Below are 27,048 nucleotides of genomic sequence, written 5' to 3' on the forward strand. Positions count from 1 at the left end.
GCCAATACAAATTACCAGTAACATTAACCGTACCAGATTGTTCATCTATATCAGAAATATTTGTAGTTTTTATTTAGCTCAGGTGAAAAATCCAATTGAAAGTTTGGCACTACAAGTTTACTCCCGGTTTGACTAATGAAAAAAATTGTACCTTCTTCTTTCTTCTCTTTGACATTTTTCAGTGTGACGACTTTGTTTAATTGTTTAGTGAATAGGTCATTATTCGGAAGTCCTAACTTCATAACTTTTACATTTGAAAATGACTCCTTGGACATTTTCATTTTGATATCAGAATAAGTGTTTCCACTTTCAGGAATCATATCCTCACCGACATGACAAATGAAGCCTGTCAAATCAATATTTTTGGATGAGTTTGGTGAGTTGAACCCTAAAGCACGCTTTGCTGGAGGAGTAGTTCGATAACCAGATCTCTTTGAACCTGATGACATAACTTTTCTGATTTTAATTGATCTAAACATAATTCAATTCATAATACAATAAATAAGACGCACAACAATAAATAAATACACTTTATTCAAACATTCATTCATGCCAAGAAAACCGATATCAATATGTAACCGTCGAGGCAAACAGTGAAGCCGGTGAATAGAGAGATAAACAGTCTTACGTGCAAAATGAAATGTTATAAGTTGAAGCTGTGAAACCCAGAGGTTCTATTTCCGTAAAGTAAAAGTCTATAATGTTCGAGAGAAGAATGAAAAATATGTGGCCAAATAAACATTCCAGCAAGTGACTTCCATCCTGTTCCTGACAATATCCAAGATCAAAATGAACAATTTTGCAAGCGTTCAACAGATATTAGTACCAGACAGCATTAAACAAACAAACCAAGGCAATGAGTGTACACAAAATAAGCAAAATAAGCAAAAGAAAATGTCAAAAGATTTGAAGAAAAGAAGTTACTAAGTATGATCAACAACATTGTGTTCGTATTATTTTTGTATTCTCTATTTTTTCAAGTGTTAGTTATCTGTTGATCTATCATATATGAAAATAATGAATACACAGTGAAAGAAATAAAAAAAGACAGCACATGGGAGTGTGACGTCATACAGTTCTGCATACAAATGACCGTGGAAAATTCGTTGCCTGCGATCGCTCAAAATATAAAAGAACTGTTTATGAAAAACCAAACAAAAAATTTATGTCGGCACCTCATAACTAAGAGGTATACTATGAAAGAGATCCTATGAATTTTTTAAGAAATTCGTTTTTACCACGCCCTTATTATCTGCAAACAACAATCACAGAGGGAAGGGAAATTAATACAGATGAATAGTATCGATTTCCAGGTCAATATTCTTTAGCTATCATAGTAAGAATAGTGGTGTAGGGGTGTATAATGATATCAAATAAAATGTCGCACATGACATTTAGAGTAATTTAGTAAGATTCTTTATCATCTTTTTACAAAAAACAAGCACATTCATGTTAATCCAAAAAAATTTTGTTCGAACTAAAATGTGTAACGCTTTTTAGTGGGATTTTTGAAGTTATTGACAAATTTTCAAACGTTCTTTGTTAACTTTCACAAAGTTTTCTGAATATGCCTCAAACTTATAATTCATCTTTAGCAATAGAGGTGAGTTTGTTATTCCAACCATTGCATTTCGTTAGAGAAATACTGTTTTGTTGATCTTTTAAGTGGTTAGTTAGGTACATTTTCATTAAATTCTCAGGCCACTCACTTGTATCGGTGTGTACAAAGGACTGGATTTTCTCAATATCAGCTGAGGTGTGGTTACCTTCTCGCAGTCTATTTAGCAATGCTGCAATTCAGAATCTCTACTTTGCCTAACAATCTCATCTAATTCATTAAGGCGGAATTCCTCCCAAGCAAAGCTGAAAGGCTTTGGCTCATATATTGAATCTTGTCCAACGGGGGGGGGGGGACCAGTTGAAAAAAATCACCAATCAGTAATAATTAACCCCACTGAATGATTCTATGTTATTTTCTTTGATCTCTTGCAATTTTCGATTCAAATCATCAAAGCTTCTTTCTCCAATCATGGAAATTTAATTGATCAATAAAATCTTTAAATGTTTTTTGAATTTCAATTTTATAGCATGCATGTCTGAGCCACTTAATTTTTTATTAATGGTATAAGTTCCATCTATATTAGCCGCTGCTTTCTCTGTTGATGCAGTTACAAGAACAGATGGTTATTTATCACAATTTTGAACAGGTTCTTTCAAAATCTTTTTCAGTTGTTCGGTCAATGTTTTTATTAAAAAGCTTTTTCCTACACCTGCACCACCACTTAAGAGGATTCTAAATGGGTTTGGCTTTTCAAATGAGGGGTTTTTCTCAGCTAATTTAAGAGCTATTACATACTTGAACACGTAATTGAAAAAGTTGCGCTGTTTTTCATTGAAATTAGAGCAGTTGTTGTAAAATGATTCACGAGACATGGCTTGGCAACAGAGTTTTGCATGGTCGTATTAAATGGTACTGAAAAGGTAACGGTGTTGTATGGTCCAATGTTACTTTCATTAGGTTTCCTTTTGTAAATTACCGTCAGCTTCTTTTGAAAAGTATCAAATGCAGAAAAATATTGAATTTTTGAAAGGTCACATGACGATAACAAACCATCAAGCGTAACATCTTAGAGATCTGAGGTGCAATTATTAATTTGATCAAGAACTTTATCAAAAACTCTTTTACTCTGTCTGTATTCATTTTTATCGATTTGTTTTCCTCGTATAATGCGAGTTTCTTCACAAAGAGGCCATGGTGCTTTGAATCTACATCTTGACCCGCTCTTTTTTCTACAGGTCAACGTGTGATGATGCTTTTGAACAGTGTTAACTAATTCGCATAGTTCAGGATATCCCTCTTTATTTGGTAGTGAACATGTGATGTATTTATCGATAAAATCAATAACCTCATTATCTTTACTGCTGTCATTTTCATTGATTCTGGGGGCATCTTTAATATGAACTTGAGAATGGACATGTTCTAAACCTGTTCGATGCTGAAACTCTCTTCGGTCATCATAATTTAAAATCTGTCCGATCCATTAATAAGCATCTTGTTGAAAATATGGTCAATTTGACGAGCTACAGTCACAGGATTCCTTTTGAAATATTGAACTTTTTCACTCCAATTCATATTGTTGACATCCTCATCAGTTAAATTCTCTCCATATTGTGTTGCAACTACCTTAATGATATAAGTCCACTTATACAATGCTGCTCTCCATGTAAGAAAGTAAGTACTAGGTCCAAAAGTCCTACATGTCGCTAGAACATCCAACATTATGTTATGGCACCATTGGGGTGTTCCTCTGATATTTTTAAACGAGTTTTGAAAGATTTGGCTAACATTATCAGGATTCGTTAATGCTCCAGCAGAAATATCGCTCTGAAAATGTAGCAACATTTGAGCTTTCAGTCCAATGTAATGCATTGAAAATATATTGTGGATCGAAGCAAACCGATCGTCCGAAGATTTCAATCTAGCATGCACATGCTTTGTTAGAGTTATACTTTTATCTCTTGGTGAATTGAAATAATTTTTGGCATCAGGGTAATTAATGACCTGGAAATGCTAGTGCTTCCCAATCAGGTTCTGAATATAATGACACAGGTATTTCATTTTCACACGGGGTGATGTTAAGTATTTCATCAGATGATACCACAGATACAGATTGTTTATGGGAAATATCAATAGCTTCTTCTGATGAAATTGTTACACCGGCAATACTGTAAAGCATAGGTGGCTGCGATGAATTGTCATCTTTTATTTGTTGTTCAAGATTGCGATCATTTCCTTCAATGTTATCATCGCTATCACTTTCATCATCTTGGAGTTGAGCATTTTTATCAGTCAAAAGTGACCACAATTCTGGGTCTGTTCTTAGATTTTCGTCCTCCCATCGCGCATTAGGTATGACATTCTCATAAAATCTATTAATTTCAACCAATTTTTCTAAAGATTTTAAATACAAATACAGGTCGAATGTTTTGCTTATTCACATAACTTTTATCTGTTAGGTGTCGTTTGAGAGCACAGGATATTGAAAATTCGTCGCTACATACTCTTGGTAATATCTTTTGAATTTTAGCTAGATTAGCAGGTATAACGCATTGCCCTTTTAAACCTTGCTGTCCTCCTTTATGTTTTGGTACAATAAACATGAATGGAATAATCTGTGAATAATTGGCATTTTGGCGTTCTTTATTTGACGTCAACGTGATCAGACGTCAAATTTTTTTGTGGCAGAGCTTCTAGTAAAAATACAACAAATTTTTCACAAAAAAACACAAAAATTTACAAAAAATCTGGTATTTTTACTATAAAACTAAGCTCCCACAAAGGCTACCATCATCTTCCGCCACCAAAATCACCAACAATGGATGAGGATCCACCCAGTGATATATCATCCATTGACATAACATCAACAGAGACTCCACCAAAGTGTACAACTGCAAATTGCTTCGTTCCAGACAAAGCAAACACCCTTAAATGCTCCATGGTAAAATGTGAAAGCTCTTAAAACAAAGAATAAGAGCCTAGAAAACGAGTCGTACACTGTAGATGACTTCGAAAAAAAAATTAAAGAACAAATCGACACCCTAGGAGAAAGTATCAAAACTTCGATCCTTCAAGAAATCCAGTCATCACTAACGAAAGTAGAGGATCAGGTGACTGAAGTCAAAACCTATGCTAGTGCTACCAAAGCGTCCACTCCGAACGGCTTAAAAACAATCGTTAAAGAAGCTAGGTATGAGGAAATGAAAGAGAAGCGTGATCATGATAATCGATTCATGGATTCATTCATGGAGTAACTGAAAACACGCCTGAACAAACAGAAATCACTGACAGAGCCTTTGTTGATACCCGATACCCTAATTGAAACGATCAAAATACCAAAACCAAACATGAGAGCCATCTCAAGAATCGGTACTCAAGCCACCGATAAAAAAGGACCAATTAAAGTTGTGCTTGGCAAAGAAAAAGAAAAGATGACAGTTCTGCGCAACCTATCCGCACTGAAAGATAACAAGGAATATAAAGGAATCAGCATAACGGAAGACCTAACACCAACAGAAAGGTATGTCCTTAAAGAATGGACGGAAAAAGCAAAATCTCAACTCCGATTCATTAAAATACACTAATGAAAATCTTCGAAATAAGAAAATTAACAAGTTGCTGTTCAATATACTAGTTTGATTCATATATTTTTTAATATAGGTACCCCTTGGACTAATATTCGAAGACGAGACTAGTACCAGTGGTACGATCGAAATTCTCAGATACATTCAAGAACGCTATGCTCCCTCAAGTAGAATAAGAAGATGGTACGGTAGAGGTATAGTAAATAAAAAATAAGATCAAAAAATATTTCAAATGTTCAAAATTCTTCAAGCTAGCAAAAATAAAATTATAAAATACATAGTAAATAAATTTTCAATTTATATACTCTGAAGCTTTCAAAACAAAACTTGTTTTTATAATGCCAATGCCTATTGGAGCTAAACTAAAAAACATAGAAATTAATTATGATCTAGAGCAATCGACTTTATTTAACTTCAGGTGGTCAAGAAAATTGCGTGTGGAGGAGACCCTCCAGAAGACTGAGAGTAGAATTGAATCAGCTCAGAGGTGTTTTCTTGACGGCAGAAACGATTTTGAAAAACTTCAAGGACTATGTATGGGGTAAATTTGAACATTGGTATCTCAAAAGAACTTAGTACATAGTAAGTATATATAATAACAAATTACGCTCATCATTCTTTGAGATTGATGAAAATTAAGTAAGCATGAAAATGTCTGATATTTAAAATACACTTAAAACCTATATAGTAAGTATCAATGGAATTTATTCATAAGGAATCATTTCAGTTATTTTCTGGGTGTAGTCCCTATCAACGGTTGCACTCAAGGCCAACACAGGAATATTTTCTGAACAAAATGAACGCACAGAACCAATACGAGCAAACGCCTCTCAAAAAGCTTCACCATCTTTAGAAGAGGGAGTTCCCCATGCGACCTTGTGTGCCTCATCAACAACAAAACATTTAACATTTTTCCTGAAATACTGGGAAGATAACACATCCTTCCAGCGATTGTTCAGCCAAGCTTCGGGAGTGTCAATAATCAAATTGAACTGGCCAGAAACAATTTCTTTGTAAGTTCCATCCAATGAGCAGGCACGGAGGTTCAGCGATTTACGAAGATTGTATGCCTCTTCAATCTGATTTTGAATCAGTGCCTTCAGTGGCGAAAAAACAACAATGATGGCCTGGTCTGGTTGACCAGGAAGCATTTTGCAAACTGATGGCAAAAGCTGATAAATCATACTTTTACCATAAGACGTGGGTAAAATAGCCAACGTGTCATGACCATTGATGATGTTGGTGATGACTTCCAGTTGTTTTGGTTTGATCGAAAAAGAAGAATTCACCTTTGAAATGCAGGTTTCGACAGCATCTCTGATCACAGAAGCCATCTTGATTGTGTTGTGTGTCGCTGAACTGAAAGAACTTTCGTTTTGATGTAAACATTACTCATGGTTGCACTAACTGAAACAAAAACTCAATCACGGCAAATATGAAACTCCGGGTTAGTGAGGCCAGCGCTCGAGCGGGATTCTTGAATAATTTTCAATTTATTTTAACCAATCAGATTGCAGTAGTCTAAATGGACTAATTTTCCGGGCACTTTCACCCACCTCTGTATATATCGTTTTATTTTGGTGGAAAATAAATAAGATATGTGCGTTGAGGTGGGAAATCCCAACTAGGAAATCACGTGTAATCAGAATGGCCTGTGTCATTGAAATGATGAACAGGTGCATGCTAACTGGAGTTGTTGCAACAGAAGCAAACAATATTCTTAACGATATCGTTAACACTGTTGCAATGCTGGACGGGGCTGCTGAGCACCAAGGGGAAGTGAGCGAGGTATTTCAAAATTATTTTCTGTGATAAAAAATATTTGACTTTTCAGAAAAATTTGTCCAAAATGTACCCATGATCATAAATTAAAGTGAAGAATTTAATTTTGCTAATATTTTCTTAAATACAGGTAATAAAGTGCGAGCGTTAAAGCTTCTTTTATGACAATTGAGACAGGACTTTCAGGAGTGGGCCAAAAAAGCAATTTTAAACAACCCAAATATTTTTTGCAATTAGGAAGCAAGCATCAAAGTGAGCAAAGAAAGTGTCGACCTCGCAATTATTTTGGTGAACATTTCTTTGAGCCAATCAGGTAATTTCAATTATTTAAACTATAGAATTTTAAAAATCAATGCTCTTGAGCAGGCGTCTGAAAAAGAGACAAAATCATATTTTATGATATTTCGAGTTAATGGATTTGAAAAAATGAACTATCTAAGTTTAAAAATTCACCTCGGTAGTTCTACTACTTAACTACAAGGCTACTATTGTTTATTTAAGCATGTATTCATGGTGAAAAGGAGGAAGAAATTCCAAATGTTAAAACGAAAAGTCCAGAGGCAAAGAAGAAAATGGCAAAACAGCTGATTTTGACAACTTCTGGGCAAGTAGTATCAGCCCCACTTTTGACTAAAAACAACAAAGTCACAAAATTGGCTCCTAAAGGTCATACACAGGCACAATATCTTGCAGCAATTTTCCGTCAGCTGGAAAGTGAAGGTTTTGGTACGGTCAAAGTTAGAGTTGCAAACAACGGGCATAATGTAAGTAGACTTTTAGCTTTTATTTTGAAATGCTTTAAGTTTTAACCGTGTATTAAATAATTATTATATCTTGAAAAATAAAATTGCAAATCTTCATCTGAATATAACTTGACCCTTTATCTCCAAAACAGGATTGAAGCACGATTCATAATTTTATAAAATTCAGATTTGCTTTTGATTCCTAGATACTTTACTTCTAAAAGTCAACGTATGCAGACGACATGAAGGCTCCATTAGAAGCATTAGGAATTTCTGTGGAGCAATACAGGGGCATCTTTGAAGTAAAAAACCTTGAAAGGTAAGTTGAAATTTTATTCTCTTTTATTTTTTTCTCTTTTTATCATGTAAGGCGAGACAAAAAAAATTTAAGTTATTGTTCTGCGGGCCTGACCGACCCTGTTTATTCCAAAATCCAAAAAATTATAATATTGAATTTGAAATCCTTGAGGATGGACTTTATAAGTTATTTGTAGATATTTCAAACTGATTAAGTTATGTAACTGATTGCCCTCTCATTCGGGTATCAATCATGAGAGAAATAAAAGATGTGTTGCCTCACTTTGTACTTTACTGTTAGGCCAAATAAGCAACATGCAAACTTGGTAAAATTTATACCAGTGAATTACACTTGAATTCAATCATATTAATAGCATTACCCTTATATTCATAGCGAAGCTCATTTAAAATGCTTCATGGATGCAAAGAAGAGAGGTGCAGAAGAAGCAACGGCAGAAACAGACACAGCATAAATCGCATTATAAGCAAATCAGCTGCCAGTCAGATCATTAAATGCTAATAACTAAGGGTTCTAAAAAATCAATCACTCCCACTAAAGGTTGGAAAAATGAGAAAATTTCAATTTTTGTCCCTAAAAACAATGAATTTAGTCCCAAAATATTTAGACTTTGGGTAATGATTGTGATTTTAGTATTTCTACTTTATTTCATTGGATATTTGGAGTCTGCAGTTTCATATTAAAACTTAGAGTTCCAGAAGTAATTTAAAGCGCTTAAAAGTCATTTTGCAGGGAAATCTCCTTTTGTTTAAAATATTTTGTCCATGATTAAAGGTACATTACACCAGTCAGATGAAAAATATTATTTTTCCTATTACAGTGTGGTATATGTCTCACATCCATGAAAGGTGATGGTCCTCAAAGGCCATTTGTATTGCATTGTGGACCTGTGTTTTGCAAAAGGTATATAGTAAATCTTAGAGATATGTGATATTTTTCACCTCACTTTTTCAAAAACAGTCTGCAGTTCAATTATATTAGATGAATCAGAATTAAATTTATATTGGAATCGTACTTTCTTCAATAACTTTTCAATTTAGAACAATGTAGAAGATTTTGATTTTTAATCTTTATGGATCATGCTGCTTTTAAGAACGAATTTTTGGAAATTTTACTTCCAATGCAAATTCCTTTTACTCAAAAGATTTTCAAGTGTGTCTCAGTCATTTGCATTTAAAGTGTAAATTAATTTCCAGCTGTATAACTTTATGGTTTGATCAATGGTGTCACTGTCCAGCTTGCAAATCACCTGGCAGAAGAACAACTCCATTATATGTGGATACATCTTTCTTGGAAGCAATAGAGCGGTATGATCATCTTATTAAATTTAAAAGTTCTGTTGTTTCAATACTTGAGAGAAATTAACTTAGTCTTTAGTCTCTGATAGAGACACCTACTGGGTATAACACAAATAACGACGGATAATGAGTGTAACTATATTATTTTCCCAGCAATTAAACAATTTCCTAATTATCTTTAAAATATTGTTTTCAGTATGACTGCAACTATAAAGCAGCTAATGAAAGAAAAAGAGCAACTGGAGATCCAAATTGAAGAATTGTTCATGCAAATTGTCTGCCTTGATGCAGATAAAGAGGAGTTGGAGAAGAAACAAATGAAAAACTGAAGAGTAATTAAATTTTTGCATCCTTTTGTATTATGACTAGAAATGTTAAAACATTTTGTAAATATATGTATTTTTTTTTGTCTTGTGTTAAACAGTGTCATGTTTCTTTGTCTTCTGAAAACCACATTGAACTTTTTTGTATCCAGATCGCTTATCGGATAGAATGATTTCAAAAATAAATAATTTGTGTTATACCCTACTGGGTATAACACAAATAACGACGGATAATGAGTGTAACTATATTATTTTCCCAGCAATTAAACAATTTCCTAATTATCTTTAAAATATTGTTTTCAGTATGACTGCAACTATAAAGCAGCTAATGAAAGAAAAAGAGCAACTGGAGATCCAAATTGAAGAATTGTTCATGCAAATTGTCTGCCTTGATGCAGATAAAGAGGAGTTGGAGAAGAAACAAATGAAAAACTGAAGAGTAATTAAATTTTTGCATCCTTTTGTATTATGACTAGAAATGTTAAAACATTTTGTAAATATATGTATTTTTTTTGTCTTGTGTTAAACAGTGTCATGTTTCTTTGTCTTCTGAAAACCACATTGAACTTTTTTGTATCCAGATCGCTTATCGGATAGAATGATTTCAAAAATAAATGAAAGTCAAACTGACTTTAGAAGATTTCACTTTTAATTTCAGTCATAATTGGTAATTATAACTAAACTTCACTTTCTTTTATTTTAAATGGATTTACTAAATAGTAGAAATCAATACTTGATTACTGAATTATACGAAAAATTTGGAGAAATCATGTACATTTTCCAGCCAGCATCTACATTTTGCTTCATAGAAGTCTTGGGGAAGCCACCACAGGACGAATGGGAACTTAAACCATTTGTTACCAAGGGAAGGAACATCACCGACTCCTTGAAGGGCACGTTAAATGTTAGAAAAATTGTTACAGACTTTATTATTCCTCAAGAAAAATGTAAAATATGTTCCAAAAAACTTTTGTTGAATGGTGATTACAAGATTGCAATTGGCTATTCTTAAGACAGATCAAATAAACTTAGGAGGTTTACAAGCAGGTGCAAATTTTGTAACCTCACAGATTTTGGAACATTTTATTCAAGAGCTGGAAAACGAATTCTAAATTCAGAATTCTTGCAAAGCAAATGGTTAATTGGGAATTGAACTTTTAAGCAATCATGATGGATTCGAGGAATATTTTAGCTAGATATCAAAAAAGCTTTTGACAACTGCGGAAACTAATTAAATCCACAGATATTAGTTCTCATGAAAATATGATTATTTAAAAAAGCATTGAAATTTTAAAAATTGTAAGTTGTGACAACCTGTGAAAATTTGAATTGAACAATTTAAACAATATTAATGCCTTATATCTTACCAATTTATAACATCAAAAAACGCACATAAAGATGAAAGGAAGCAACTTGATAGACGTAGGTTTGAAGATGCTTTTATACTGTATGCAGTGGGAAAACTAAGCACCAAGTATGACATCAAACTGGATGACCAATCCATTTCAAACAGAAACAATCTACTTGACAGTGTTACTGAGCAAATATATCAAAAGTTTGTGACAAAATGGATTGGTGAGTCATGATTTCAAAATTCATTTTACAGTTTAAAGTGATACCTAGTTTCATGCTGATACTGTTTTTTCCTTTCTAAATTATCATGACCCAAAGAGTTTTAAAGAAAAGATCTAATGTTGAGAAAAATAAAGTAAGTTTTTTCTGAAACCACTTTAAGATTTGCAACTATGAAATTACATAACAAGTTCTTTGCTATGTTTATTTTTTTCTTTCTATCAATGTTTTGTTTCATCTCTTCAAGCTCATAAATGTGACATTCCTGGTTGCAAAAATGTATTGGTGATTGATGGAGACATGAAGGCATGTCGTCAAAGATGTCACAATACTTAGCTTTGAGATAATCAAGGGTGAAATCAAAACAGGTATTAACTTTAAATGATTATTACTTCGTTCAATGAATAAAAATAGTCTTTAACTTTATTAGAATTTCTATAACCAAAACACCAGTTCATTAGAATCTGATTTATCTATGTTTTAGTCTTTTTAACTCTCAATGAATTGCATTCCGAAAATATTATAATTTATAGGATGTATGAATACTCCGATGCAAAAGTATAACGATTGTGAAGAACATTGGGAAAACAACTTTTACAGACAGTTTGGATGAAGACAAGACTATCGAAACACAAGGCATTTAGGCATTGTGAAAATCCTTGACAGAAAAAGCACAAGAGCATCCAATCTTTATCATGTACGTCAAATACCTGAGAACATTTTCCTGCTCACCTGATTTTTTGCAGATTTTATTTTGTCAACTTAATTTGTGCCCTTTTGTAGATTATTTGTCATTATATTATGAATTGAAAAAAATTGTGAGAATATTATAATTTTGAGCTACGAAAATGTTCCAAATCTTTTTCTTGAATGGTGTGATCAGATTTTAAATTTTGTTGCATTTGTCATTTTTAGGTTCTATGGCATACAGACGTGCAAACCTGGGTAAAAGAAGAAAATATACCAAATCATCTGACACAGAGTAATAATGAATTGACAATCGCAACTGGGACATGTTTGGACAGCCAACCAAACTGTTAAAATTGCGAAAGGTGAAAGTTGATAAAAAAGAAGTACTACCAAACATTGACAAAATATTTGAACCTGAGTAAGTGTCTAGTTAAGTTCCTTTAAATCGTCCAAATTTTGCAAAATGATTAACTTGATCCTGCACCAGGAAAATATATCTAATCATTGGATATTTTTTTAATTCTTGACCTCAATTTTAAGTAATAGCATGTTAAGTAATAGTAATGTCATTTTCTAAAAGATGAGAATTAACTTGTAAATTGTATGTTCTTTTCATTTGTAGACATGGATTTGCTGGGCCATCCGAAGAAGATAATACAATAACTGAAAATGATCTTCCAAGAAATCTGGACTGCCTTACTGACAAAGCATAAGCCGAAAAGAAAGAAAAGTTCAGGTAGGGTAGATCGTCAACTACCTTTTTTAGCATGATGTCAAAAAATTCAAAGTGTAGTATTTTTTTGTGAAAATTTAATCTATTGTAAGACATTTTGCGCAATTTTTAACCTCCTAGGTCAAAAATCCAGCATTCCCCAGGGGGGTCTTTGATTCGCACTAAAGCGAAAAATGAGTAAAAATGGCATTTTTTGCCCATTTTAAGACTATGAAAGCCCAATAAAGGGTCAAAATGGTTTCTAAATGGTGGCTTGTACTAATATTCAACATAAAAAGACAAAATAACCCCAGCGAAATCGCTCAATGTTTCAATTTCAAGCTAAATAGGCTGATTTTCTCCGATTCTGGGTAGCAAAATGCATGAAAGCAGCATCTTTGAGGACCCACAACTTTTAAACTTTTTAAGGTACACACTTGAAATTTTCAGTAATGAAACTCTTCAGAGAAAGCTCCAGGAAAAATCAAACTTGAGTTTTCAAAAATTTCCTATAATTATCCATAATGGCGCCCTAGAAATTGAGTTTTCATGCTAAATGCCAATATTTCAAGCTAAAACTTGGTTTTCTCAGGCTAAAGTCTCAAAAATGGTTTCAAATGGTGTTGAAAGTATTCTGGAAATACTCTTGGAGAACCAAAATGGTTTGGGATAGAAATTTGCCAAAGTCTGCCATTATGGTATTGCATTTCCCACTAAAACGCAATATTTAGAGTTGAAGTCTGATTTTCTCAGGCTACAATCTCAAAAATGGTTTCAAATGGTGTCCTGAAATCTTTGGGTGTTGAAAGTATTCTGGAAAAACTCTGGGAGAATCAAAATGTTTTGGGTTAGAAATTTGCCAAAACCCGCCATTATGGAATTGCATTTCCACTTAAAACGCGATATTTTGAGTTAAAGTCTAATTTTCTCAGGCTAAAATCTCAAAAATGGTTTCAAATGGTGTCCTGAAATTTTTTGGTGTTGAAAGTATTCTGAAAAAACTCTGGGAGAATCAAAATGTCTTGGGTTAGAAATTTGCCCAAGTCTGCCATTATGGTATTGTATTTCCCACTAAAACGCGATATTTAGAGTTAAAGTCTGATTTTCTCAGGCTAAAATGTCAAAAATGGTTTCAAATAAGGTCCTGAAATTTTTTGGTGTTGAAAGTATTCTGGATATACTTTGGGAGAACCAAAATGGTTTGGGTTAGAAATTTGCCTAAGTCTGCCAATATGGTACTGCATTTCCTACTAAAAGAAAACAAAAACGAGCTAAATCAGACCCAAAAGAATGTCCCTTAGTCAAGAAAGCAAGAGAAAATCTAACAAAAGCTTCCTCTTTGTATAATGCAGCACCAACGCGGAGACGCAAGGAGCAACTTAACTCTGCCAAGATTAAACTTGACGAGGCCTACCTAGAGGCTCAAGTTTCTTTTATTGATACTCAGCTGAAGGACATGTCTGAGCAATTTTCCAAAAATTCTCATCGCGATGCTTGGAAAGTAGTACAAGAACTAAGTGGCAAGAACTCAAAACCGTCCATCCAGCTGAAAGGTGGCTCGGATAAAAAACGCTTAGATAATTGGTTACAGCATTTCAAAAATCTTTTAGGTAAAAAACCGGTGTTAGCAACAAATAACTTTCTTCCACGAGAGCAAATTTCTCCCCCTCTAGATATATCTACTTTTTCTTTTTCCATGGAAGAGTTGACAAAGGTCCTTTCCACAACAAAATCATGCAAGGCCCTCGGCCCAGATAACATACCACCTATTATCTGGAAGGACAGAAATTTTCATGATATCCTTTTAAAGCTTTGCAACCTCGCGTTTGAAGACAAAGTTTGTACAACACACTGGTTAAAATCGACCATCGTTCCAGTACCAAAAAAGGGAGACCTTAGTCTTGCCACAAACTATCGTGGTATCTCTCTTCTCCCAATCGCAGCAAAAATCTATAATAAGCTTCTTCTAAATAGAATACGGCTTCATGTTGAACCCATTCTTCGTAAAAATCAAAACGGTTTTCGAAGTGGTCGTTCTACTTTAAGCCAAGTTCTTGCTCTTCGACGAATCTTAGAGGAAGCTAGAAACTTCAATCTTGAAGCAATTTTGATTTTTGTTGATTTCAAGAAAGCCTTTGATTCGGTTGATCGCGACTTAATGTTTGATATTCTCTCTCTTTACGGCATCCCTCAAAAGATCATTGATGCCATAAAACTTCTGTACACTAATACAAAATCTTCAGTACAAACACCTGAAGGTGAGACTTCAACTTTTTCTATTTTAGCTGGTATTCTCCAGGGTGATACCCTTGCACCATTTCTCTTTATTCTAGTTGTCGATTACCTTATGCGCGTTTCTGTTGATAAAATATCTAGCTGCGGTTTTCTTCTTCAACGTAGGCTTGGTCCACGTAATCCTGCCGTTCATTTAACAGATACAGACTTTGCTGACGACATAGCACTTATCAGCTCTACCCTAGAGGATGCACAAAATCTTCTAATTGCTCTTGAATCTGCTGCAAACTGTACAGGCCTATACCTCAATGAGTCCAAAACCGAATATTTGACTCTTAATGTTAACGAATCATCAGACAATATTAAAACAATATCTGGTACAAACCTACGAAAGGTAGAAGACTACAAATATCTTGGTTCTTACATCTCTTCTTCTGAAAAAGACTTTAAAATTCGCAAAGGTTTAGCTTGGAGTGCATGCAATAAGCTGCATAGTATTTGGTCATCTTCCTTCATCGACTCTAGTCTCAAAGTTAAAATTTTCAAGTCAACTATTGAGCCAATTCTTATGTATGGTTCAGAAACCTGGTCCCTTACCAAAAAGTTTGAAAAGCAACTAGACGGTACCTATACCAGACTTCTGAGAAGGGTTAAAAATCTCTCTTGGCGTGACCATCCAACAAAACGTACCATATACGGTTCCTTGAAACCAATCTCTCTCCTCCTTAAAGCCAAGCGCGTTCAATTTGCTGGTCATTGTTTCCGTGCCTCATCTGAGGTTATTTCCTCCCTATTGCTTTGGAAACCTAAACGTGTGGCTCAGAGATCGAGAAAACTTACCTTTCCGGATGTGGTGAGCAGGGATACAGGCCTTGATCTTAGCGACCTGGGCACTGCTATGCGCAACCGCGACTCCTGGCGACAGCGAGTGGAATCCATTGTCTCGACTGCGGTCGAGCAATGATGATGATGACTAAAACGTGATATTTAGAGATAAAGTCTATAATTTTCTCAGGCTAAAATCTCAAAAATGGTTTCAAATAGGGTCCTGAAATCTTTTGGTCCTGAAGTATTTTGAAAGTATTCAGGGAACACTCAAGGAAAATCACAGTGGTTCACGATGGACATATATATGCCAAAGTCTGCCATTATGAATTTTATTTCTTTAGGAAGAACACTCAAGCTTACTCAAAATATTGTGTTTTAGAATAAAATACAATTCCATAATGACAGACTTTGGCAAATTTCTGACCCTAACCATTTTGGTTTTCCCAGAGTATTTCTAGAATAATTTCAACACCAAAAAATTTCAGGACCCTATTTGAAACTACTTTTGAGATTTTAGCCTGAAAAAATTAGAGTTTAGCTCTAAATATTGCGTTTTAGTGGGAAATGCAATTCCATAATGGCGGACTTTGGCAAATTTTTAACCCAAACCATTTTGGTTCTCCCAGAGTATATCCAGAATACTTTCAACACCAAAAGATTTCAGGACACCATTTGAAACCATTTTTGAGATTTTAGCCAGAGAAAATTAGACTTCAACTCTAAATATCATGTTTTAGTTGGAAATGCAATGCCATAATGGCAGACTAGGGCAAATTTCTGACCCAAACCATTTAGATTATCCCAGAGTATTTTCAGAATACTTTCAACACCAAAAAATTTCAAGACACCATTTGAAATCAGTTTTGAGATTTTAGCCTGAGAAAATTAGACTTTAACTCTAAATATTGCGTTTTAGCGGGAAATGCAACACTATAATGGCAGACTTAGGCAAATTTCTGACCCAAACCATTTTGATTCTCCCAGAGTATTTTCTTTGAGCGATTTCGCTGGGGTTATTTTGTCTTTTTATGTTGAATATTAGTACAAGACACCATTTAGAAACCATTTTGACCCTTTCCTGGCCTTTCATAGTCTTAAAATGGGCAAAAAATGCCATTTTACTCATTTTTCGTTATAGTGCGAATCAAAGACCCCCCTGGGGAATGCTGGATTTTTGACCTAGGAGGTTAAAAATTGCGCAAAATGTCTTACAATAGATTAAATTTTCACAAAAAATATTACACTTTGAATTTTTTGACTTTGCCATTTGACGATCTACCCTAGTGCAGGTAATTTTGAAATTCATTTACAAGTTAGAATGGATACTACGACATTCTTGAAAAACACTCAAATAATTTCATTATTTGACTTAACCAACCCTATCTAAATATTTCACTCTTACATAAATATTCGCGTCCGCATTCGGCTGGGATTCGGCTATTGCCGACATAAATTTGGCTTTTGTCAACGTAAAAGTACTGTACTATAGAACCCAGATTTTCTTGCCAACGCAAATAAATCTGAATTAGAAAGGCTGAATTGTCTATATATTTATTCTTAAAATGGTTGAAAAAGTACTACAAAGATTGCCTTCTGGTCCAAAGCCAATTTTGATAGACAAAATCCATCCAAATTATTATGCCTTTAATTCTTTTAAGTCATCTTATGAAATTAATAATATTAACTGCAGCTAGATGTAGGAAAACTTAAGATATTTTACTCAATTTTAATCTGTAGGTGTTCTGGTATTTGCCAGTCCATTGGTATTGTGCTAAACATCAGAGAAATATATGGATGTGAATCCTTTAAAGGTATGAAAATTGACTTTGATTTATTGAGATAATTAACCTTAAAAAACTTCCGAATTGAAACATTTTCTCATAAAGAGGAACCAAAAATCCTTTTTATTTTTATTTTTTGCAATATATTTCGATCATTTTTAAGATCATCATCAGGCTAAAAATTAGAATAAAAACAAGATTAAAATCTAGAGTAAAAACATCATATACATCTCACACTACAACTACACATAACTATGACGTGCCGCGCGTTGCAAAATTAAAATAACGAAAGGGGGGGAATGAGCTAGATCTTCGCTTCATCGCGTAAATAATTTTTAATTTTTCGCTTTAATAGTTTCAACCTTTCGCGTCAATAATTTCTAACTTTTCGCTTCAATAATTTTTTAACTTTTCGCTTCAATGTATTTAACACTTTCGCGTCAATAACTTCCAACTTTTCGCTTCAATATTTTTTGAACTTTTCGCTTCAATGTAATTTACTCTTTCGCGTCAATACGTTACAAATTTTTGCTTCAATATTTTTAGAAATTTCGCGTCAATAACTTCTTACTTTCGCTTCAATATTTTAAGAAATTATTTAACATATTCGAGCAATGCAATGCTCTGTGTAGGGTAATCCTCAAATTTGGTTAGAATTTTATTGTTGTTGTTATGAATTTTTGTTGAAGTTGTTTTTAAACCGTATGATGAGGTCATTAGTTGAAGATGTCAGTCAACGAGGTTTTCGGCCCGGTTCGCTTCAATATTTTTTTCACGTTTTTAACTTTTTGCTTCAATCTTTAATTCCTCTTCCCGATGCAACTAAGTATTTCTTAAACAACCCACGTACAAGTACTGCTTTTCATCGCAGATTATTTGAATATATTTTGTCAAAAGTATAAGGTTGCGAGGTGACGGGTCTATACGAGCAAGAGTTCGAAAATACGACCTTCCTCACTTGTTAAAAAAAATCGCGTCTAATCACTAGACGCCCGCGTCTAAGTGTTTGAGACCTCTAGTTAGTCTGATTCGCAGACTTCTTCCTATGTTTAGTACACTCGTTAGACGCTGGCGACTAGTGTTAGACGCCTGTCCATTTTTTGTTCAAAAAGCTGCTAGTATGGCTAAAAAATTAAACGCCTGCGACTAGTGCTAAACGCCACTTTTTTTAACAAGTGAGTACAAATTTTGGACATTTTTGGGACCCCAAATTTTGATCGATTTTCTACAAATTTTGTTGATTTTTAGCATAATTTGGTCGACTTTTCGGAAGTCGCAACTCTTTGAGAGAGAAATTTCTGATTTTCATGATTTTGGGACCCTTTCAGAAAATAACTTATGAATTTGTACCCCTAGAGAAACCTTTTAGGAATGAAAAAGGGGACCCTTATGGCTCGTCACCTGTTTTGCCCAAGTCCCATCACCCCCGGGATTTTGAAATTTTCCCGACCTTTAGTGCTTTAGCACGGCGATCTGGGCCCGGCAATATTTTTCTTAAGTCACCCTAGAACTCAGAAAAACCTAAACAACCTCATTTTTTTACTTTTATCCTTTGAATATCATTAAAATGTTGATTAAAATCGCTATTTCCTGTTTTTTGGTTCAATCGATTTTTCATAATATGGATTCCGATTCTCGTGTATCCCTTAGGGAATTTTTATTTTCAGGCCCAAAAATTAATTCAAAGGAAATAGTAATGAAGCCAAAATTGTTGTATTCTCATGACGCATTTCAATGAAAAAATACATCAAATGACCATTTTTAGTCAAGTGAGAGAAAAGAGTTATCATGAATCCGATTTTCTCCAAGGCCAGATCGCAGTGTAGCTTGCCGAGAGAAGATTAAAAAATGGGTGTTTGATAAGAAAACGTCGTTTTTATCATCTCTTTTATCACCAATTTATGGTATAACGAATAAAAATGAACAAAATGTACAGTTTAAAAAATCTTTTGCTTATATATGAAAATATAATAGAGAGAATCTCAAAATCTACACAAGGCAATGAGTTTAGGAGAAACGTACTATGGCGACGTCTAGCCAAATCACCTTGGGGAAAGGATAGTTTTCTGATACGGGGCCAATCCGTAACAGGACTGACCTTTCCTCAGAGAGACTACACCAGCCGTCTTAAAACAAGGAATCGCCTAAAGTTGACACGAGTGAGAAAAAATTGAATCAAGAGCTAAGGAAGGTCTAAGCCAAGCTTGAAGTAGTGTATGCAAGAGAATCCTTTCTCGTTTACGTTTCAAATTAAATAAAATATGTTGAATATCTACCTTGGCTAAAAATAAAATAAGTCTAAAAATACGAAAAGGGCATTCCTACTTGGTTGTGCTGTGGGTCTCCACCCTATAAACATTTTGAGGGAATATATATTTACATTTTTTGTCTCTAAGTTTACTTTAGGCGTATAAACTTTCGCGAATTTTAGCCCTTTTCGCGAAAGTAAATGCCTTTGAAAATTCCCGGATTTATTCTCGCGAAAAATTCTTGACAAATAAGAAAACCTGTAAAACGTAAAATTTTGAATTAAGATGTAAGATTTTTCAGTCTGTTTAAGTATTTGTCCCTCCAAGCCATTTTTTGATCAATTTTCACACCAAAAATGGCCTAAAAGTAACAAATACTTTTTTGAATTCAATTTAAACTGTTATTTTTGACTAATTAATGACTAATTAACGAGGCTTCTAAAGCATAAAAATGCTATACATACTAGTTTTTATATTGATTTTGAAGCTTTAAAGATTTTCAACTTTTTCAATAATTTTTCACGAGCATAAACTTTTGCGAGTTGCCCTCTCAAGAATTTTCATAGACATTTACTTTCGCGAAAAGGTCCAAAATTCGCGAAAATCGCGAAACTTTCTGTTCGCAAAAGTTTGTACGCCTAAAGTATAATAATCACAGGATGGTTTTGATCCTACATTTAACATCTTTGAATAGATTTATACCAAAGTTTTCTTCTTCTAGGGGATTGAATTCCAGATCTAGTAAATTTTTAATTTCATTTGACCTATCTGGAAGGTTAACGTTTTGAACTTCAACAATTGAGTGGTCATCATCAGGCATTATTCCGAGAGATGGGGAAGGTTCTACACCAAAGTTTTCACCTTCACCAAATTGTGATGCTAAGTATGTTCTCACGCCTCTTTGATTTTCTTTGTTCTTATCCATCATTCCAAGCAGCCATAACTGATATGGAGTCTGGTTTTTCTCTGTAGATAGCTGGTGATTGTTCCATGCCTCTTAACTTTGAATTCATTTAATGATCTCTGAATAATTGGTAGGAAGACAAAATGCAGGGCATAAAGATAAATTTCAGAAGACATATCTAACTCCAAGATTTCTTCAAGATGGTAAAAAATAGCTTTGAAATGACTAAGAACACAGTGGGTTGTGTCATAATGAAGACGTTCAATCCTTTGATTGTGAACTGATTTTCCTTGAATATAAGCACCTTCATAGCCTTGTTCTTCCCTCATAAATCTGAGAATACCAATATTTTCTCCGCCTTTATCCCCTCTAACTCTGGCTGGTAGACCATATTTTTTTGCCCCTTCCAAAAATCCAGACAAAGTTGTTTCAGCATAATTATTTGAGGCACAAATAAGTGAGGTGATCATCCTTGAAAAACCATCGCACGGCGATCTTTCTGTGGAAGTATTGTGCGAAATTAATTCCGTTCCGAAAAATAGTCAACATTTTTTACCTTACGTAATGTTAAGATTAGCGCCTTTTCATTGGACGAAATGCCGTATAACCTATTTTTGCATAACTCAGCACTTTTAATCGTCTTCAGAAAACGTGAATTTTCAGAAAACGTGAATTCAAAAAATTGTGCAGCAGAGTAGTTTTTGTGGTGAGTCTGTGGTTGGAATTTGATATTATTATAATGGATTACAAGAATTTTTTTACAAGATACGTATCATACACAAAGAGTTGTCTGTTCAAGAAAATGAAGGATTCAAATACAACGAAAATAAGCTTTGCAAATCCTCATTATAGACAAATAAATTTGAGTGGTGTAGACTCTACCATGATGAAATCAATGATTTCTTTTGAAAAGGAGGAGCATGTTGGCAACGAAGAGTACTATATATTATCAATGAAGAGATTGAATGAGCTACTCCCAATCGAAGCTATTATGAAAGTTCATGCATCAACAGATATGAGCTTTGTTGCACCTTGGCTAGTTGTTTCCACTGAAATTGGAGTTATTTTCAAAGGAGGTAAAAAGACTTCAGTACCAAAAGGAAAATTGGCTATCCCACTTCAAAATTTTGATAACAGTACACTTGTTTTTCTTCCATGTGGTGGACTTGACGACAACGATAACGTTCCTGGATGGGTAGAAGATTTTGATCCTACTACGTTTTTCATGCCCCCAGCCCCACAACTTTACTTCAAGAGGAATGGACTAGGGACTATTACCGTTGACAAAACAGAAATTGAAATTGTTGAATTCCCTTTGCATCAAGACCTGGAAGATGGAGATTTTATCAAAGTGCGAAATGTTTTTTATTCAGTGAAAGGCTTTTGTCAATCGTATGCGAACAAGAAAAATTATTCAGTACGTGTCAATGAACGATTAGAAAGAAATGCTAATTTTGCTCCATATTCATTGATTAAGCCTCCTGTCATTAAAGGAAATGTTGTTGTTTTATCAAATGAAATACTCGATGTGTATCGTCCTGTTAAATTATCCCTGAAGAAAAAGGATTCAAATGGCTTTGGACAGATGATTGTTGAATTTCAAAACGCGTGTTTTAACATGTTTGGGTTTATGACTCATGATACTGCTATATGATTATGTATATGAGCTAAACTCTGAGAGATAGATATTATATATAATATATAGATTGTAACAGTCCATCTTGTATCATGTTTTTCATTGTAACTGGCTGTTATTCCTGATATTTTCCATACACATTCACGTTTATGCTATTTTCTGACATAAATTTGAGCTTATGTTTAATTTTTTTTTGGATTTAGGACACAACATTTATTTTGATTTGTTTTTGGAAACAATTAGTACATAATTATTGACCTTTTTGAAAACACCAGTCCGGCTTTACGCGTTCTGTGTAGTGGCCGGCAGAAGGGAAGCTTGCGTCAGTAAGCATCCTAGTTTTCATTATCATGTTGAAGTTTAACTCTTCAATGATCTTATACTTTTACATACTTAGAACTTTACTTTATTAATCATGTTTTTATTTGCATATTTGTTTTTTTATTATAGTTTGTTTTTATTTATAGAGAGGTTTATATTATTTAGGACTTTCGTTATAATTAATTTTGTCAATTAAATTTTTTATTTGCATATTTAATGTTTTACATATTTTTATCTACAGAGAGTTTATATTATTTATCAAAGTAGAGATTTATTACTTTGAACTAAAAGCACTAAAAGCTCAAAATTATTTAGCCCGAGTAACGTCTAGGTTTCAAAATATTCAATTTACATCAGAGTTTATTATAATGCATTTTTATTTGGGCACCTGATAGTACTTCTTTCCCTATACGATTCTTAAGGAACATCAAAAGCCCCAAACTGGAAGACTGTAAATCCTATCAATCCTATAAATTCTCGAAACACTTGTCCAGCTTTATGCGTTCCTGTATAGTGGTTGGCTAAAGGGATATTTGCGTATGTATATGTCCTTGTTTCGATCTATAAAAGACTTATAAACTTTGGCACCTAAGGAGTTAAACTCCTAAATAAAATTTACGTCCATTTAGTTTGAAACGAAGCTCTAGTTGGAGTTGTAACAAAATATTAGACCGTAAAGTTTGCCTACTTGAGAATATAGTTTCTTTTAGGCCAGAAAGTGGAATATTTCCTTTCATCATTATGCCCGAAAGTTCAATATCTTTCTTTTGGTATTGTGTGTAAGGTCTCTAAACGATCATTGTTGTATTTTAAAGGTCTAAAACTCGAAAACATTTATGTAAAATAAGTTTTATTTGTATATTTTTTCACAGTTTTAAATGTACAGGGTAGTGTATATAACTTCTTTAAATAATGAGTAATTTTTAAGGCCCACTCACACCAAAATAGAAATAAATTTTGGTGTTGATATTCACTATACATATTACATCTCAATTTCTCTCTTCCGCATTCCAGCATTCCCGCTTAAAATTTCAAACATTTATATACTCGAATTTCGTGAATTACTCGTCAAAGTGGAGCGCCCTACACAGCATATTTTCTATAATTCAATATTCTCCGTTTGAGTTCGATTCAAATTCTCTAAAAAATTTTTGATCAAGTGCACTTCTTGCTTCCTGCAACAAAAAAGAAAAAGCCTTAGCAACCTCAGGCCTGAACTCAAAATCGCAGTTGCTTATAAAAATGTGTGCAAACCACGGATACACTCCCTCCCCGATTATATGCTTCCGATTTAAACAACTGAATTTTTGAGAGATTTATCTTTCTTTTAGATGTCTTACTATAGGAATGTGAAGTTGGGAATCCTTCTTTGCTTTCGAACAGTTTTTTTATCAAGACACGTTTTTCTCCCTTCCAAAGCTTCTGAAAAATTCGCTGTCTAAATAATAGCTGGTCCGGTAAGCCCTGGAATCGAGGAGTGTTTGAGTCACAGATCTGTAAAGCCCGAAGGGCTAGATTTGCGGCTTTTATCGAAAAGTGAAGCCTAGGTTTGGAAGGATTTCCTACCAAAGTCACGTGACTAAAATATGCAATTTCACCGGTTTGAGAGATGTGAAATAGCGTTTGCCGCCTACTATTTTTTATCTCGCGCTCCCAAAACAATTAAAATGCTAGATCCTATCCATCGGCACGAAATCTATAAAGTCAAATTTTTGCTTCACTTTTTTTTTGCTGGAGAAAGCTTAAAGTTGCCTATCTAGCCCTTCGGGCTTTACAGATATCTGTGGTTTGAGTGCCTTTTTACCAAAAACTTATCAAATTCAAACAACACAATTTCTGCAATGTGGAAACCACTCTCAAGGGAATTAGTCTAATTAAGCTGACATGGTTTCTACATGGTAGCAATAATAACCTCCGACTTTTTACCCCGAAAGACATCTTTTTCGTACACTTTATGAAAAATAATTATGAGGGTCAAAAGTAAAAGTTCTTAGTTAATACATTAATTAGAATAATTAAGCAATCATCACGCGTACCGAACTACATTGCGGGGGGAAACTGCCCGTGTCCTCACCATATATCACAGGATTCCTTTAAAACACATTGCCGACTAATCACCATTAATCTTTTCCGACCTAGAGAGTTCTAACGTTACTAAATATTCCATTTAAGTTGGCAGCTTTAATGATTCAATGGGTACTTAATAGTCGGGGGGGGCGCTAATTAATTTCTCACCCGAGACATTCTTATTCCACCCCCTCCCCGGCTTATACATTTTAAGAAAATATTTTGAAAGTTCCCTCTTTTGCTCAATATCTGCTGTATTAGCCTCATTTTCCAAAAATTTCCACTCAGGACATTTTTAATACACCCCCGCTTAATATGATTTGAGATTTTTTCCAATCCAACCGCTTATTCCAAACCCCGGCTATTAGATAACCGAGAGTAAGTGACTAAAACTTTCTCCGGTCAGTTTAAGAAAGGTGGTGACAAAAGTTTTGGCAAAGTGACTAAACAAACTGAAACAAATCCCGGATTATTCAATCCCCACTGAATTTTTCAATTGTTTGTGCCACAAAAAAGTCTGTAAGAAATTACTGTAATAATATTCATGGTCTTAGTGGTAAAATTGGTAGTTTTTTCCATTTTCTTTTTAATGAAAAATGCTCGATAGATCGATCAAAATCATAAAATTTACATTAAATGAAAAATCTATGATAAAATCTAGTTAATTTTATATTTCAATCGCTCAACTTTCAAAACAGCTTGTGGTAGCGATAGACGTTCGATTGGTGGTTGCTTCATCATATCGTGGCAGATATTCGCCAATTTCAAATTCTTCAGAGTGTTACTCAGTAGCTCCAAAATGTAACCCAGAGAATATATATCCGTTTGAATGGTTTGTGGAGAGCGAGGAACGTTACGGAGTTCATGTGCTAAGTGAATATGCCGCTCATTATACAGTTTCTGTTTCGCCGAGCCTGGCTGAAGATTGTAAATGACAGGGTCATCGATAAATGTAGCTTTGCCGAAGTCGATTAATTTGACATATTTCAGATCGCGTAGTAAAACGTTTCCTCCGTGCAAGTCGTTATGGAGAAAACCACTGTCGTGTACAAACTTTACTGCCAAAAGAAGATCGACCAAGATGGGAAGCCATTCAATTTTTCTGTCTTCGATCTGGAGAGCAGAGTGGAGAGTTAGACTCGAAATTGAGTTAGAGCCAATGAATTCCAGGAGAATCAAGTTCGGTTTTATCCAACCAAAAAATAGCGGTAGATTTTTGTGTCCGCTCAATGACATCATAATCTTAGCTTCTACGTAAGCACTCAGTGAAGTGTTTTGGCCAATTATTTCCTTGACAGCTAATTCTTGGCAGAAGTTCGACAATCTACCACGGTAAAGTTTTCCATAGACACCTTTTCCTAAGGGCTCCGGGTTTAACTGAAGTTCATTCCTCTTGAATTCGGTAGGTCTGGCGGTCAGCTGTTGATTTAAGCGAACTGCTTTAGTTCTTGATGAATCCAGAATTGATCTCGGCAAACTGAATCGCGATACAAATGTTCTTGTCGGTTGTTTCTTTGATTTTAACTCACGGCTTAGAATTGCGTTTTTGCTTTCAAGTTCTCTAATCTTCGCATCCTTCTCCAATTCTGTTTCAACTTTCTTGGCATATTCCCGTTTCTTCTTATCTTTCTTATTCTGATTTTTCTTTGCATTTCGCCTCTTCTTTCCAGCCTCGCTTCGCACGTGAGTTACTCTGAAAAATAAAGAAAATGAAGTAAATATTTTCGTTTTGACTATTTTTATACCACCTACTCTTTCATCGACCAAAGGCATTTAATTTAGATACGAACCATTGTCAAAACTTCAGAGCTTTCAATAGAAAACCGTTTTTCGAAGCTGCGTAACCAGGCGTAACAATGAAAGTTAATTTTGAAATCTTATGCTTACCTATACTTCTTTTTGGGATTAGTTAGATCTCCATTGTCTCCATTACAAGATTCAGTTTGTTTACTTTCTTTTTCATTCATTTTTGATTATTTGACTTTTTCTACAACTGAAAATAAAACAACAGCTTTAAAGAACAGAAGAAAAAAATACATTTAAACAATTTAAATTTTGACTTTTTTCCGCTTAATCCCCTCCTTGAATACTTTTCTGGGAGCTAATGATAACATTCAAAGGATATAATTGTATAATAGATATAAAGGTAAAAGAAAATTACAATGGTAGTGTTAAATTTCAGAAAGAAAAGATAAAAACAATAAACAAAGTAATTATCATCTACACTAAATCAAATGGTGCTAAATTGTTATGATATATGAAATAAAAGCTACATAATTAGACTACAAATAAAGTCATCTAAGTATAAATAATCAAGTTCGACAAGGTCCGACAAAAAGGAAGAAAGATAAGAAGCCTTTAGAAAATTTCTAAAGAATGATAAAGCCTGAAAACATCTTTTTACAATTAAAGCAGAGACAATTAAGGAGTCAAAGTGTTAATTAAATAA

At 34.1% G+C, this 27,048-nt stretch overlaps 3 protein-coding genes and 1 long non-coding RNA gene across 4 annotated transcripts; 2 read left to right on the plus strand and 2 right to left on the minus strand.

Annotated features, from left to right (window-relative positions):
• Positions 1–5,972: 5,972 nt before the first annotated feature.
• LOC136819830 (ATP-dependent DNA helicase RecQ-like) lies at positions 5,973–6,476 on the minus strand. The gene has a single exon (XM_067076071.1). It carries the CDS (start codon positions 6,474–6,476, stop codon positions 5,973–5,975), a length of 504 nt encoding a protein of 167 aa, XP_066932172.1.
• Positions 6,477–6,791: 315 nt separating this feature from the next.
• Positions 6,792–8,145, plus strand: LOC136819743 (uncharacterized). Its single transcript, XM_067075987.1, has 4 exons — positions 6,792–6,930; positions 7,162–7,237; positions 7,426–7,688; positions 7,874–8,145. The coding sequence occupies exons 1-4, from the start codon at positions 6,808–6,810 to the stop codon at positions 7,886–7,888; spliced, it is 477 nt and encodes a 158-aa protein (XP_066932088.1). The 5' UTR covers positions 6,792–6,807; the 3' UTR covers positions 7,889–8,145.
• Positions 8,146–8,809: 664 nt separating this feature from the next.
• Positions 8,810–9,669, plus strand: LOC136819766 (uncharacterized). Its single transcript, XR_010848482.1, has 3 exons — positions 8,810–8,886; positions 9,180–9,290; positions 9,478–9,669. It is a non-coding gene; the product is annotated as an uncharacterized lncRNA (long non-coding RNA).
• Positions 9,670–25,204: 15,535 nt separating this feature from the next.
• Positions 25,205–26,580, minus strand: LOC136819845 (uncharacterized). Its single transcript, XM_067076089.1, has 2 exons — positions 26,487–26,580; positions 25,205–26,292 (listed from the first exon to the last, which is right to left on the minus strand). The coding sequence occupies exons 1-2, from the start codon at positions 26,564–26,566 to the stop codon at positions 25,257–25,259; spliced, it is 1,116 nt and encodes a 371-aa protein (XP_066932190.1). The 5' UTR covers positions 26,567–26,580; the 3' UTR covers positions 25,205–25,256.
• Positions 26,581–27,048: the final 468 nt, after the last annotated feature.

The sequence above is a fragment of the Clytia hemisphaerica genome, unplaced genomic scaffold (genome assembly GCF_902728285.1).
Source record: "Clytia hemisphaerica strain Z4C2 unplaced genomic scaffold, Clytia hemisphaerica genome assembly, whole genome shotgun sequence".
Lineage (NCBI taxonomy): Eukaryota > Metazoa > Cnidaria > Hydrozoa > Leptothecata > Clytiidae > Clytia > Clytia hemisphaerica.

Bases quoted from the DNA above. Each gene is read 5' to 3' on its own strand.
- LOC136819830 (XM_067076071.1), bottom strand. From the start codon at position 6,476: ATGGCTTCTGTGATCAGAGATGCTGTCGAAACCTGCATTTCAAAGGTG.
- LOC136819743 (XM_067075987.1), top strand. From the start codon at position 6,808: ATGATGAACAGGTGCATGCTAACTGGAGTTGTTGCAACAGAAGCAAAC. The intron at 6,931-7,161 runs GTATTTCAAAAT...TTTTGCAATTAG, and splicing joins ACCAAGGGGAAGTGAGCGAG to GAAGCAAGCATCAAAGTGAG. The intron at 7,238-7,425 runs GTAATTTCAATT...TGTTTATTTAAG, and splicing joins CATTTCTTTGAGCCAATCAG to CATGTATTCATGGTGAAAAG.
- LOC136819845 (XM_067076089.1), bottom strand. From the start codon at position 26,566: ATGAATGAAAAAGAAAGTAAACAAACTGAATCTTGTAATGGAGACAAT. The intron at 26,293-26,486 runs GTAAGCATAAGA...TTTATTTTTCAG, and splicing joins AATCCCAAAAAGAAGTATAG to AGTAACTCACGTGCGAAGCG.